Source organism: Mirounga angustirostris, unplaced genomic scaffold (genome assembly GCF_029215605.1).
Source record: "Mirounga angustirostris isolate CCGP_5_RB_7025 unplaced genomic scaffold, mMirAng1.0.hap1 SCAF_13, whole genome shotgun sequence".
NCBI classification, from domain to species: Eukaryota; Metazoa; Chordata; class Mammalia; order Carnivora; family Phocidae; genus Mirounga; species Mirounga angustirostris.
The window spans coordinates 56,503,530-56,518,132 of NW_026991721.1; the positions used below are offsets into that span (position 1 = coordinate 56,503,530).

Below are 14,603 nucleotides of genomic sequence, written 5' to 3' on the forward strand. Positions count from 1 at the left end.
ATTTCCAAGCTGACTCGGCATCAGCATGGGCAGCTTCAGGCCCCAGCTCAGCTCAGCCCAAGACTTGCAGGTCCAGGGAACGAGGACCTCTGGATTCTGGACAACACTCTCAACTCAGGGGGAAAAAGGTATAGTTTCTATGCCTTGTATAAACTGTGTTGATAACAAGAATCCAAAAATGAAAAATCACCCGAAGCCTCGATTCCTGAGTAAAACTTTTCCTTGGTTCCTCCCAAGTCTCATTCAAAGGTGTAGATAATTTATACATAGTTTAGACCTTGGCACAAATATGTATCCTCTTTTGTTCATTTAACATTGCATCTGTAAAAGTTTCTAATATTGCTACAGAATTATTAATTCACGAACATTTCCGGCAGCTGCTCCCTGCCTGTCCTATTCTAGGTTCTGAGGGTTCAGAGCCAGCCTTGCCCTGGGGAGCCCAAGTTCTCAGTAGCTGGACAGTTGTCATCCAGGTGATGTGTCTTAACCCATCCGGGCCCAGCTGTGGGTGGTGTTCCAGGTCGTTCTCAATATATTTTGCTAATTATAAATGCAATGACATAGTCATGAATATTGTAACAGCTTTTTGGTGTGTTTTTTCCTGAGTATAAATTTCTGGTCCTGGGGTTCCAGGAACTGAATTGAAAAACATTTTTCTTTTCTTTTCTTAAAGATTTTATTTATTTGACAGAGAGAGAGGGAGAGAGCACAAGCAGGGGGAGCTGCAGGCAGAAGGAGAGGGAGAAGCAGGCTCCCTGGGATCATGGCCTGAGCCGAGGGCTGACACTTAACCCACTGAGCCACCCAGGTGCCCCTGAAAGACATTTTTATGATTTTAAAAATATTTGCCAAATTGTTTTTTGGAATAATGGAATCAATTTTTGCTGTCATTAACTGTATAACAGTTTTACCATATCCTCACAAGCAGTGGGTATTTTCTATATTTTTGCTAATTTACTAAATATAAATTGGCACCTCAGTACAATTTAAATTTACTTTAACTATCAGAACTATTAAAGATCTTTCAGCAAGTCCCAGAATCTTCCCTGAAGCCTGTCTCTGACCCCCTCTACCCCTACACTGCATTTCAGGCAAGGGTGATGGCAGGAGTCATCAGCCTCAAGTGCCATAGAGATTTCTACGAGTCCAGGAGGTTTTCACGACGACTCTTCCTTCTGATTCCACAGAAGCACTAAGGACCACCAGCCATGGCTCCTGCACTCTGAGAGTCAGAGGAAACCTACACAGGCACAGCCTCTTTGTTGGCTCATCTGCCCACCCTTCCATTCAGAAACAGTTCTTTACTAAACCATGCCAGATACAGGGGATGCCACGATGAACAAGGGGGCCATAGCGCTGGGCCAGTCAGGGCTTTGCAGCGTGTGTTGACGGAGGGAGGCCTGGGGGTGGAGGAGACAAGAAAGAGGCCCCCAGGCCAACCTGAAGGATTTAAGGACTGGGAGGGTTTCAGCCGGCTGAGGTTCAGAAACAAAATAGGGAAGGAGCCAGGGAAGGAAAGTCTGGGGAAAGCAGGACTGATCAGACCTCTCTCCTCCCGCACCCCTCTCCCCACTTTCTCTGACCCCTTGTGTCAGTGCCCTTGAGCTGTTCTTGAGATCTGGGGGGCTTTGGAGGAAGGTCTTAGAAGTCTCCATTCTGGGAGCCCCAGAAACCCAGAGGCAAGGGTAGGTGCTCCATCTGCTTGGCTCAGTGCTGGCCTCTTGGGGCCTTTGGGAGAGACAGTGGGGGGCCCTGAGAGGGGGCCCAGAGCAGAGAGGGTAGAAGGGCTGCTGAAGCTAAGCCTCTCACATGCCATATGCCCCAGGCCAGTCTGCATCTCTCAGCGCCGGGGCTGACATGGAATTGGCAAGTGCCTGGCGATGGGGGCCGTGGGGGCCGTCGGGGGGGGGGGGGCTGGGGCATTTGTGTGGGGGTCCTAGTGGAAGAGGGCCACCCACCCCACTCTCTATCCATCCACCCTGTGGAGGGATCTGGGGCATTTTTGGTTTTTTAACTTTGTTCCCTGGCCCTGTATATCCTGCCCTTTGGGGATTAGCAAGAAGGTGCTCCCGTCGGCAGGGCCTGAGAAGTCCGGGGAAGCTGCCGGGGCTTGGGGCTGGAGGAAGGCCAGCTGTGGCCCGGGCTTTATGTACAAGACTCATTTAATCCTCACAGCTCCACTCTGAGGGGTAGATTCTCCCTGTTTGACAGATGAAGATACGGGGACTCAGAGCTGAAGTCCTTTGCCCAAGCCATAGCCAGAAAGGATCTGCTGAGTAATCTGTGAGCCGTGGGGCCTGGCTGGGCCTGGCTGGGCCTGGCTGGGCCTGGCTGGGTCTGGCGGGCAGCGCAATGGCCGAAACCTTCTCAGGGCATCTTCCAGATGCGGGGCTCCAGGGCTAAGATTTGGAAGAGGCTCTGTCTTTGAGCTCAGTGAGGTCTGAGGATGGAGTGTGGAACTTGTTCCGAGGAAGAATGTATGAGCTTTGCCTTCCTGGTCAGCAAGCCGTCTGAATCCAGTGAGCTCTGCATAATAGCCATCAGTTAACTAAGACAGTCTCCAGTTGCCTGCGTGGTGTTTGGGCTGGGCCAGTCCTGCCCCTTGATGACGGTAGCAGAAAGTCTTGACACTTTGGGGTCAGGCACAACCAGGTGCTGGTTCTCTGCTTCACCACTGTTAGCCTTGAGGCCTTGGTCAATCCTTGTAATTCTCTGGGCCTCAGTTTCTGCATCTGTAAGATGGGGATGATGATACCCACTGGGGAGTTGGGAGGATCAGAGACAGTGTTTATAGAGGATGCATGCAGTTGGGGCCCCTGACAACTGGCAGAGGCAGTTGGAGCTAAATGTCAGCCCCTGTTGGGTCCATGGCCCAGGTGCTCCACAGAGGTCTCCTTTGTGATGATGATTTAGGTAGTGGTTTTGAGCCATTAATGCATGGTAATGGTTATTGAGGTTGTGGCTGTGGTTCAGGGCTATGATTGATTTGATACTGAGTGCCCCACCCGCAGTCAGGAGCACTTCCCTTTGATTTGAATATGGTTCTGTTGGGAAAAGATGATTTGCGTTTACAGTTACTCCTCTTACACTGTCTGCTAAAATGCAGCATGGTGAGCAGTCAGGACAGCCTGTGGGATGTTACAGAGCCCACACGAACCCCTTACCTTCTCTGGGCCTCGCCTTTCCCAGTGGTAACTGAAGAGTGGTGGAGGAAGAAATCATTTCCCGGGTCCCTAGCTAGACCTTTGGGATAATCCGTGTGCCCCAGATATCCTACGGGCAAGGATACTGGAGGCCTGCTGTGTGAAGTCTCAGCATGAGGGCCAAACTTGGGTCCACCTGTCTGTCAGTTTGCATGTTACGGCCCTGGCCTTCGGCCCTCATGGCCACATGGCAGCCCCGTGGAGGTGACCTGACTTCTTTTCCCCTGTCTGGGGTCAGCTATCTCCCTGGGTCTTGGGAGATACTGCAGCCCTTCTCCCTACCACTTCCCTCCCTCCCATGGAGATTCTTCCTTCTCTAAAGCAGAGCCCTGGGAAGGCCTCCAGAGACGCACAGGGCAAGGGGTGGGGGAGAAGGGAGGGGCAGAGTGAGACACAGCTTGGCACCCAGTGGTCCCTCTGTTGAAACACCCTCTCCTCCCTTGTGGCACTTCTCCTCCTTTTCCTTTTAGGCTTCGTTGCTCTCTGCTCCCACAGTCACCATGCCCCTCTTCCCCACCCTGACTCATTCTCTCCTGGGATTTTGTGTCCTTGTCCCTCTTGCCACCTGTTCACTGGGGCTCCTGGTTCACTTCTGAGGCCCTACTGTCCAGTTGCAGGCCTGGCACACAGCAGACTCCAGAAAGTGGTGAATGGATGGATGGACAGATGGGCAGGGTGAAGATGAGGCAAGAGGAGCACCCAGGGCACACATATGAGGTCGCACATGCACATGGGACCTGGTCCTGTCCTGTAGAAGGGTAAATGACTGCTTACGGAAGCCTGCTGAAGTCAGAGCTGCTACTGTTTTTTGAGTATTTACTATATGCCAGGCATATCACGTGCATTATCTCATTTAATTTGATCACAACATCTCCATGAGATGGGTACTATTATTATCCTCACTTTTCATGCACAGAAACAGACTTGGAAGTTTGTGCCCAAGGGGAGGAACTGGAATTGGAAGCTGGGAGTGCCAGACTCAAACCTGCAAGAGTCTTCCCTGAAGGCCTTCCTCACTTGCCCAGTCCCTTCTGACCGTGGCTCTACGGGACTGAGGGTGTGTGGGTCCCAAGGGTTCTGAGCACTCTGCTTTCTACCTCCTGGGGCTGGAGAGAAGGGAGTGCGGGGGACACAGTCTGTGGTTTCTCCAGTGTCACCTGCTCCCTCTGGGCCTCAGTTTGCTCGGCTGCACGTCAGCTTCCCTGCTGTAACCAGGCCCTGGGGGGTTCTGCAGCTCTGCATGGCTCCTTCACTGAGCAGCCAGGAGCAGCCCCCCTCCGGGTCGGGTTTGCAGGGGGTGCTCCCAGACGGCCACCCAAGTGATGACTTGCGCAGGGCCCAATGGCTGTGGGTTCCTGTCACAGGCCTTAGTACCCCCCCCGCGACCCCCCCCCCCGGCCCAGGTGCTCTCCAGTGACTCACCCCTACCCCCACCATCCCTCCTGAAGCTCTTAGAATTACACCTCGCACATGTGGTGGCGGCCGCTGTGGGCCCAGACGGGGCTGGATGTAATTTACCCCTCTTGGCTCAGCTGCGCTGCCTCCTGGAGGCCGTGGAAGGAGCACTGCCAGGAGCCAGGCGGGCTGAGGACACCCACGGTCCCTATCCACTGTCTTCTCCGGACCAGCCCCCCAGCCTGCCTGCTTTTTCACTCGCAGCGTCCCCACCCCCGCCAGGCCTGAAACCACTCCAGTGTCTGGGCAGCATGGGTCCCCTCTCAGTGTGCACCCACCCCCAGCCGCGAGTGCACCTGGGCTCTGGGGACGCTGAGCCTGGCCAGGGGGAGGAGGCGGTCCCAGGTAGGATTCTGATCTAAGAGCAGAGTCCTGTTGTCACTGCCCCCTCCACACACTCACGGCCCCAGAGAACACCTCTGAGGCCTTGCAAAGCCACATCAGCTTCCAAACTTGGCTTTAGTCAGAGAAGTTCTGTTTCCTCAGAGACCACCCTGGAGTGCTCCTTGATGGCTAAGGGTACAGGAAAAGCGGGTTTCGGATCCCTGCTCCGCGGCTTCCTCTGCTGTGCGATTCTGGCAGGTCGCTGCAGCTCCTGGGTGTCGGTCTCCTGCTTTGCAGTGCGGGAGTGATGCCAGCTCATAATTTGGGGTGAAGCGCGAGTGTGCGTGGAACGTCTGCTGCAACATCCAGACCTCCACGTGACTGCTCGGTAGAGGTTGTCCCCGTGCTCCTGCTGCTGCCAGTCTGACCTCTTCCCGGCGCCTTCTCCAACACCTGTCTCTCCGTCCCACGCCCGCCCATCACTTCGCTCACTCGCTCACCCGTGGGCTCACTCATGCGTCCTTAGTCTCCTTCAGTCGCACGGAGTTTGATGCTGAGTGCCCCACCCGCAGTCAGGAACACTTCCTTGCCCTTCACAACCCTGACACTCAGCAGGCGGGACTTTTGTAAAAGTCCCTGATTTGGGGTTTGTCTTATTTTCCTAATGATTCGATTTCGGTTATGCATCTTTGGCAGAAAGGTCACCTAAGTGCTGCCTGTATTCTCTTCATTGCATCCTATCAGGTGACACCCAGTGGTAACTTGTCTCATCCCTAATGACGTTCGCTGTGATCACTTGCTTCAGGAGGTGTCTGCCATGCTTCTCTACAATGAAGTTACTCATTTTTCCCTTTGTAATTAATAAGTATTTGATGGGAAGTTACTTTGAAGCTATGTAAATACCCTATTCCTCATCAAACATTAATTTATCTATTCATACCTGTATATACTTTGGTTTCCTATTTTATTCCATGGAATGTAATCTGTCGTTATCACTATTTTAATACACGGGTTGTCCCAGCTTTAGCCTGTGGTAGGTAGCCAACCTAGTTTGTCTGGGACTGAGGGGTTTCCCAGGATGTGGCATTTTCAATGCTAAAACTGGCAAAGGGGGCGCCTGGGTGGCTCAGTCGTTAAGCGTCTGCCTTTGGCTCAGGTGAGGATCTCAGGGTCCTGGGATCAAGCCCAGCATCGGGCTCCCTGCTCGGCGGGAAGCCTGCTTCTCCCTCTCCCACTCCCCCTGCTTGTGTTCCCTCTCTCCCTGTGTCTCTCTCTGTCAAATGAATAAATAAAATCTTTTAAAAAAAAAAAAACTGGCAAAGCCTTGGGCAAACCCTGACAAGTCGCTCCCTGAACCCGTGGGAGCCCTTCATGCTGGACCCTGTGTCTGCTGCACAAGGTCCCTGTCATTCTGTGAGTTCATCCTTACTTGCTGGCTCAAGAGGCTCCAGGTTCATCTTATCTGACCCAGCTCTAGAATCACACATTTCTCCAAGAAGACCTGGAACCAGGACCTTTTGAGTGTTAGCCTACACCACACCAGGGGGACTGGGGCAGACAGAACTCAGCTTGCCTACACGCCTCACTCTTGTCTGCCTCTGTGCCTGTTTCCTGGCTCTTTTCTCTTCCAGGCCCCTTGGCAGACACCTGCCTTCCAGACAGCTTCTCTTGCAGCCCGATGCCTCCCTCCACCTTGCAGAGCTGACCTCCTCCTTTCTGCCCTCACCGGGCAGTTTGGGGTACCTCTCCATTGTCAAGGTGATCTCCTCCCTCAACTGGAAGCCTCTCTAGCACAGGCCTGAGTCAACTCTGATTCTTCTGTGCTCTGTACAGGGCTGGAATTGGGGGCTGTTAGTTAAATGATTGGATCTAGAGTCATACCCCTTCATCGAGCAGAAAAGCAGAGAGGGAGGGTAACATTTCAGGGTCACACAGTGAATCTTTGCAGTCTGGAGTCTGTCCTTGAACTAACTAACTTTCTTTCTTTCTCTCTCTCTTTCCTTTCTTCCTTCCTTTTTCTTTCTTTCTTTCCTTTCTTTCTTTCTCTCTCTCTCTTTCTTTCTCTCTTTCTTTCTTTCTTTCTTTCTTTCTTTCTTTCTTTCTTTCTTTCTTTCTTTTTCTTTCTTTTGTGTTTTAGACCTTTCTTTGACAATCAACAGTTAGTTCTCATCCACATTAACTGTCTGTAGACTTTTGAAAGTGGTGACAGGTACGTGGGTAACCAAGGTATGGAGCTTGTTTGGTGAAACTTCATCCTTGTTCTGTTTCTGGACAACTGCACACAGATACCGTGGAATATTCCTTATTCCCTTGGCCCAGACAGCTTTGTTGAGCCTGGTGTCAATGTGCACATCTGGAGTTCCCATCTCCTTCATGGCAAATTTCTGGATCCCTTTGGGTGCCCGAGGGGCACGCTTCATGAAACCCACTCCGTGGATGCTCTTGTGAATGTTGATGGTGTGTTCTCTGGTCATTATGTTGTTGATGGCAGAATGGCCCTTCATCTTCTCACCACCCATCTTTGCGGGAGCCATTCTGCCAGGCTGGAAAGCGAACTTTGGTTTCCTTAATTCTAAAATGGGGCTAATACCTCGGGGCCTTTCTGTGAGAACAAAATGTGGTAATGTGTATAAAACACTTAGGATAGTGCCTGGAGGAAAAAAAAGGAAGACTGTCTCCTCTGCTGGTGGCTGGAGGAAGAAGGGGGTGGAGAGGAGAAGCCAAAACAAAACAAAAAAAAGGGTAGTACCTGGCATCTGGTGAGTGTACCTCTCAGTATCTCTGGGGGCCTTTCTACTTAAATCTTCATATTGTAGAAGCAGTACTATACATTTTAGAAAACTAGAAATACAGCAAAAAGAAAACCATTATATTCTCATCATCTAGAGATTGCCGCTGTTGCTGCCACTTTAGTGATTGTTCTTCCCGAGGCTTTTCTGTGCATATATTTCCCCCCAATGAGCTTATACTGTGCGTTCCCTTTTGTAACCTGCTTTTCTTCAGGCAGCAACCCACCACTTTGTTTCAGCAAATTTCAGCATATCTAATACTCAGATGATACTCACATTTCTCCAGTCATCTCAAAGATAGCCTTTATAGCTGTTTTGTCCATGCTGGTGTTCAATCCAGGACCACACCTTCTATCTGGTTCTTGTGTCCTGCCAGTCTAGCCCAGGCCCTCCCTTAGGACATTGATCTGTAGAAGAGACTGGACCAGTAGCCATGGAGAATGCCTCACCATCTGCCTTTGGTTGTATTCTTGTGAAATTTAGCTTGTTCTCTGTCCTCTGTATTTTCTATAAAGTGAAGTATATCCAGGGCTTGATGAGTTCACTGGTGCCTAGAATACCCAATAGGTAGTGATGTGCCCTTCCTGTGGCCTTTCCTCACCATTAGTGGTGCCAAGGCCTAACACAAGATTAGAGGAAAGGCAATGTGACTCTCCCTCATATGGTTGCATAGATCTCCTTTTTTAGAAACATGGGTGGCTCCCTTGGCACCATCTGAATGCCCAGTTCTGGGAGACCTTTTTAAACTATACAAGCAAACTCGTCCAGTTGCTGAGGGGAAGTTGGTCCTGGGGTTTTGGGCTTTGGGGTGAAAAAAAAAAGCACAGAACAAGGACATGAATTAAGTTTCATCTTGCTGAGTGCAAACCTAACAAAACATAGTTCTGTTTTTACAGACATATGATCTGGGTTAAATCCCAGCTCTGCTGCTTACCAGCTGGGCAACCTCGGGCAAGTTACTTAACCTCTCTCGGCCTCACGTTCCTCCTTGGATTTCTTGTCTGACAGAGTTGTTTTGAGGGCTAAATAAAAAAAGTATCCTTGGCTCTTTTCTCCCGTAGATGGAAAGCTCTTCAAGGACAAGGCTAAAAATTGTAAGAAATCCAAAGATGTTTGGGGCACCTGGGTGGCTCAGTCAGTTAAGCATCCGACTCTTGGTTTCAGCTCAGGTCGGGATCTCAGGGTCCTGGGATCGAGCTGCACCCCTGTCTGGCTCTGTGCTCAGTGCAAAGTCTGTCCCTCTCCCTCCCCTTCTTCTCCTCCCTGCCACCCCGTACTCGCTCTCTGTCTCTCAAATAAATAAATAAAATCTTAAAAAAAAAATCCAGAGACGCCTGGGTGGCTCAGTCGGTTAAGCATCTGCCTTCGGCTCAGGTCATGATCTCAGGGTCCTGGGACTGAGTCCCATGTTGGGCTCTCTGCTCAGCGGGGAGCCTGCTTCTCCCTCTGCCTGCCACTCCCCCTGCTTGTGTGCTCTCTCTCTCTGTCAAATAAATAAATAAAATCTTTTAAAAAAATCCAAAGATGTTCGTTGGATTAAAAAAAAAGAGCACAGATGATACAGTAGGTGATGAGTATCATGGATGAGAAAAATCATCCATTTAGGCATTTGTTTATTTATGCTTTCAATTCTTTTTTTTTTTTTAAGATTTTATTTATTTATTTGACAGAGAGAGAGACAGAGAGAGCACAAGCAGGGGGAGCAGTAGAGGGAGAGGGAGAAGCAGGCTCCCCACTGAGTAGAGAGCCTGACGTGGGGCTCGATCCCAGGACCCTAGGATCATGACCTGAGCCGAAGGCAGATGCTTAACCGACTGAGCCACCCAGGCGTCCCTATGCTTTCAATTCTTTTAACATGTACCCATTCCAGGTTCTGTGTACCTCCATCCATGAAGTTCAGGGGTCTGGGAAGGTGCAGATAGATTTTAGTGTATGGGAGTCCAGAAGGTCTGGCCTGGTCATTCAAGAAGGCTTCCTGGAGAAGGAGACTGGGATGGAAGGGGATGTTTGGGGGAGACTGAGACGGAAGGGGAGGTCTGGGGGAGACTGAGCAGGGGGAGATGGTCTCTGGATACAGAGCTGTCTGTCTCCTGGCACAGGTGGCTGCTGGGAGGGCTGGACAGGGCTTGTGGCAAGAGGTAAGCCCATGCTGGCTTCAGAGGTTGCTGTTCTTCTCTGTTCTCGTCCTCCTCCTCCCCTTCTTGCCTGTCCCCCCTGGGGTCTCCTGGCCAGGGCTTGGAGCCTTGTGTGACCCCGACCACCCCTGTGTCTGTCTGCAGTGCCGGATGGAGTGCCGAGATGTGCCAGCTGAGACACTCTATGACGTGCTACATGACATTGAATATCGAAAGAAGTGGGACAGCAACGTCATTGAGACTTTCGACATCGCCCGCTTGACAGTCAACGCCGACGTGGGCTATTACTCTTGTGAGCAGGCTCAAGCACATGGTGCCAGCCAGGCCTCCAGCCCACAGCCTCTTTCTGCCACCTGCCCGCCTTGCGGTCACTCCCGTGGCCAGGCTGCTCAGACACCTGAGTGCTGAGATGCAGGGCCGCCCTCTGTGACAGCCTCGCCCATTCCCAGACACTTGGGCACACACACGTGCACACTCACAAACACACAGACACTCCCGTGCTCACGTATACACACTCCACACCCGTGTACACAGTCACGTACGCAGCCCACGGCCACGTGCCATATGCTCACAGTCACACATTTTCAGATACACACACTCACAATATTATGGTTCTCCCACATACGTTCACACAGACAAACAGCCAGGCCAGCAAGGGAAGGGCCGTGTGAGGTGGTGAGCAGGAATGGCCCGAGACGAGAGGGGAGAGGGTTCTGCTCTGTCCCTTTCCTAGTCTCAGCTCTGGGACTGTGGGCTGGGAGGTGGAGGGGTACCCATTTGGATCAGGGAGAATTGGCAGTTAACTAGGCATCTCTGTGTCCTGGGCCTCAGCTGTGCCCTCCCTTGCAGGTAGTCAGGCCAGTGGCCTGGCTGAACTGTCCCTTGCACTCCACAGGGAGGTGTCCAAAGCCCCTGAAGAACCGTGATGTCATCACCCTCCGCTCCTGGCTCCCCATGGGCACTGATTACATCATTATGAACTACTCAGTCAAACATCCCGTGAGTCTCCCTGCCTCCCCTGCTGGGTGGGCAGGGGAAAGTGCCAGGTACGACCAGGCCTGCAGGCCTGGCCCAGGAAGAGGCCTCTGGCTGCCATCATGACTTTCATGTGACTTCAGCCTGGGCATGACGCTCTCTGGCCCTCAGTTTCCTTCCTGTATAGTGAAAATAATGGCTCTTGTCTCCCTGCTGAGCTCTCAAGCAGATGGGAAGAGGGTGATGAGGGCCATCACTGTGGACGAGTGCGATGGGCTGGCTGGGAAAGGGGGTGCGAGGGGTGAGAGGCAGGCTTCTCTGACCCTCCCTGAGGTTGGGCCACCTTGCTCTCCATGGCAGGCAGGACAGGCAGGTACAGCTGGCCTGAGCAAAGATGAGTGTGTGTGTGTGTGTGTGTGTGTGTGTGTGTGGGAGTGCCCATGTATGTGCTCATGACCCCAGACTGGGGGCTTTCCTGAGGAGAACGGGGTGACCTAGCCTGAGTCCTCCCTTTCTCCTCACCCCTGCATCAGGCCTGGCCTGGAGTGGATGCCAGGGGGTTTGAACTAACTAATTCTGTGTGTGTGTGTGTGTGTGTGTGTGTACTCACAAAGACACTTCTTTTGTCCCAACCCTGAGTCTCACCTCCCTTTGCCTTCCATCCCCAGAAATACCCGCCTCGGAAAGACTTGGTCCGAGCTGTGTCCATCCAGACGGGCTACCTCATCCAGAGCACGGGGCCCAAGAGCTGCGTCATCACCTACCTGGCCCAGGTGGACCCCAAAGGTGAGGGCTTGGCCCTGGCAGCCCATCATGGGATCCTTTCCTATACTACAGGGGATGCGACCAGATCAGGAAGCCAGGGATCTGATTTTTGATCCCTAATTTTGATTAGGGATCAAAAAGGGCCTCTGTTAGGAGCTGTTTTGTATTTTGGGGCATCTCCATCCAAAATATCATTTGAACCAAGGTTTGAGACTTTATAATGGTTTGAAAAGCAAAGGCCAAGGTGGTAGATGCTGCTCCATGATAAAGCTTGGAGCTCTCTTCCTGGACTCCCGCACCCCCAGGCTCTGACTTGCTTCCCGCTCACTGGCTACTCTCACTCTGTCTGTTTTGCTGGCTCCTATCCTCTGCCCATCCTGGAGGCCTGAGCCTCCTTGGGAGGGCTCAGCTATTCTCAAGGCTTCTGTGGCCAGCTGACGTGCATCTCTGCTGGGATCCAGATCCCTGTGGCCATTGGCCTCCTGGACTCGTCCTTCAAGATGTCTTTCCAGGACCTGAGACTCACTGTGTCCAGTGCTGAACTATCTCCCCTTCTAGGTTGTGCCTTCTCCTAAGCCTCCAACCCCCAGTCACCCATGCCAAGAACCTGGGGGTTGACTGGGGTGCACTCTACTCAGCTCCCAAATCTGGCCACCCATTCTTACTGATTCTACCTCCTAAATAGCTCCTGAATCTGTCCTTTCTCTCCATACTCAGCCACCTTGTCTGTCCTTACAGCTACCAAGGGACTTTTCCAAAACATGCCTTTCCTCATGACTCTCTTCTGATTAAAATTCTTCTCTGGCTGTTGCATTCAGAGTAAAGTCTAAGCCCCCTCCCCAGCTTTCCCAGTGCCTCCTCATACCTTACATGGTCCCACCTCCCTGTCTAGGCAGCACTTTCCCTCAGCCTCGAAACACCTCTCCTTCCTCACTCATACCCCTAGGGCTGCTTCAGATGTCACCTCCTTTGTCTCCAATACCAAAGTCACCGATACCTAGAGACACCACCAGCTCCCTGCTTGGCAGGCTCATTCCCCTCTAGCAGAGCCCTTGGCCCCAGTTGGGCCCCAGTGAGCTGCTCTTTGGGTCCCTGGTACTGTCGCAGAGTAGGTATCACGGAGTGGATGTGGAGTGAGTGAGTGAATGGGTGACTGTCTAGAGGGTGGGTAAGCCCTGAACATCTTTGCCTGGGTATGCCCCGGCTCCACTGGGGGTCCAGTGACCCAGGCCCAGGGCCCTCTAGGACCTCACTGACTGTTGGGAGGCAGAGTAGACACTTGGGAATGAGAAAGGGTGGGCAGGTGGGCTGTGGATTCCAGGTTAGGCCAGGGTGGGGTACTCAGCCAAGAGGCCTATGTAGCAGCCCCCTGGGGCAGGGGGCGTGGAAAGATGGGTAGATGAGGGGCTGAGCATCAAGGCCATTCACAGGTTGGGTATGAGAAGGGGGATGTCAGTGGAGGGGAGGTGGCAGGCGGGAGCTGGGTGGGTCATGATTTCAACCTACTTGTAGCCTGTGGTCACCTAGGACCCTGTGGTTTTCTTCCATGCAGTCCTCTGGGGGTCAGCAGAGGGACAGGAGGGGTGTAGGGGGTGGGTTTGGGGGGACACAACAGAATTGAGCCTGGAGACCTTGGGCTGAGGTGGAAAGAGAAAGTGAGGATGATGTAGTCTTATAGGACTTGCCTCATAGCCTCCCCCCCCCCCTCGCCTCCCGGGGGGAAGAGGGTAGTCTCTTTGGAAGCCCCAGGCTGGAAGGAGCGGGCTGGTATGTATGTTTGGTGGGGGCTGGGTCCCTGAGGCGGCTGCTTTCCTTCTCTCCTCATTACCCTTCCCTGCTCTCATAGGCTCCTTACCCAAGTGGGTAGTGAATAAATCTTCTCAGTTCCTGGCTCCCAAGGTGAGTGGCCTTGGGACTTTGGGGTATGGAAGCTGGGGGAGAGGGTTCGGATGAGGGGGTGGGTCAGGGATGGAGACTGGGAGTCAGGGGGCGGAGTCAGGGCTGAGGGGCGGAGTCATGAAATAGGCCAGAGTCAGGATCCCGGAGAGGGGGACTGAGACGCTGGAGGGTGCAGGCCGGGACGTGGCGAAGACTCAGTCCCCGTCCGCGTCCACCCCTGACTCGGCTGTGCGGCGGCCCCGCAGGCCATGAAGAAGATGTACAAGGCGTGCGTCAAGTACCCTGAATGGAAGCAGAAGCATCAGCCGCACTTCAAGCCGTGGCTCCACCCAGAGCAGAGCCCCTTGCCGAGCCTGGCGCTGTCGGAGCTCTCCGTGCAGCACGCGGACTCGCTGGAGAACATCGATGAGAGCGCGGTGACAGAGAGCCGGGAGGAGCGCCTGGGTGGCGCAGGCGGCGAGGGCAGCGACGATGACACCTCGCTCACCTGAGCGCGGCACCACCGCAGGGACCAAGACAAGATGGAGTGGGGCCAGGGGTGGCGGATCCTCCCGCGCTTTCTCCCCTCCCCCACCCCCTGTGCCTCTTAAGGACGCTGGGCTCGGGCCCAGGCTGGTGCGGCGGCCTGGCTGGACGCAGCCCCAATAAAGGATCACACAGCCTCAGCCGGCTCGTCGCTGTGCCTGCTTCCCACCTCCCTGGGGCACGACTGCCACTCGCCGCTGCCCTTAATCCCCATCTCCTAGAGTTCATTTTGTTAATTTCATTATTGATCACCTGGCCTTTGCCCCTTTAGGCAACCCCTCATTTCCCCATGTGTAGCTGGTGGGGGGGGGGGTATGTCAGGTTATCTCATCCCTGCCTCCTGCCCATAGTGTGTTCTCTTCTCCTGTGTCTATTCATTAGTTCCCTCATCCATTCACCCGTCCTTGTTGCCTGTTCCTTCTGCCGTTTGCTCCAGGCTCTTTGGCCATCTTTCACTGCTCTAAGAGAAGAAGTAGGTCTGGCCAGAGGCCTCAGGTCAGGGGTCAGAGGGTGAGGTTCTACCATGTGAGTAC

The 14,603-nt window shown here is 53.1% G+C and overlaps 2 protein-coding genes across 3 annotated transcripts in view; one reads left to right on the forward strand and one right to left on the reverse strand.

Annotated features, from left to right (window-relative positions):
* The window catches only part of STARD10 (StAR related lipid transfer domain containing 10), a 30,343-nt gene extending 16,133 nt beyond the window's left edge, over positions 1-14,210 (forward strand). For both annotated transcript variants that reach the window (XM_054512114.2, XM_045894378.3), the window contains exons 3-7: positions 10,051-10,198; positions 10,802-10,905; positions 11,550-11,667; positions 13,493-13,545; positions 13,791-14,210. In XM_054512114.2, coding sequence (XP_054368089.1) covers positions 10,051-10,198; positions 10,802-10,905; positions 11,550-11,667; positions 13,493-13,545; positions 13,791-14,036 — 669 coding nt within the window. In that variant the 3' untranslated portion in view covers positions 14,037-14,210. The remainder of the gene's footprint in view (positions 1-10,050; positions 10,199-10,801; positions 10,906-11,549; positions 11,668-13,492; positions 13,546-13,790) is intronic.
* LOC123857483 (large ribosomal subunit protein eL31-like) lies at positions 7,142-7,516 on the reverse strand. The gene has a single exon (XM_045894379.2). The coding sequence runs from the start codon at positions 7,514-7,516 to the stop codon at positions 7,142-7,144; it is 375 nt and encodes a 124-aa protein (XP_045750335.1).
* Positions 14,211-14,603: the final 393 nt, after the last annotated feature.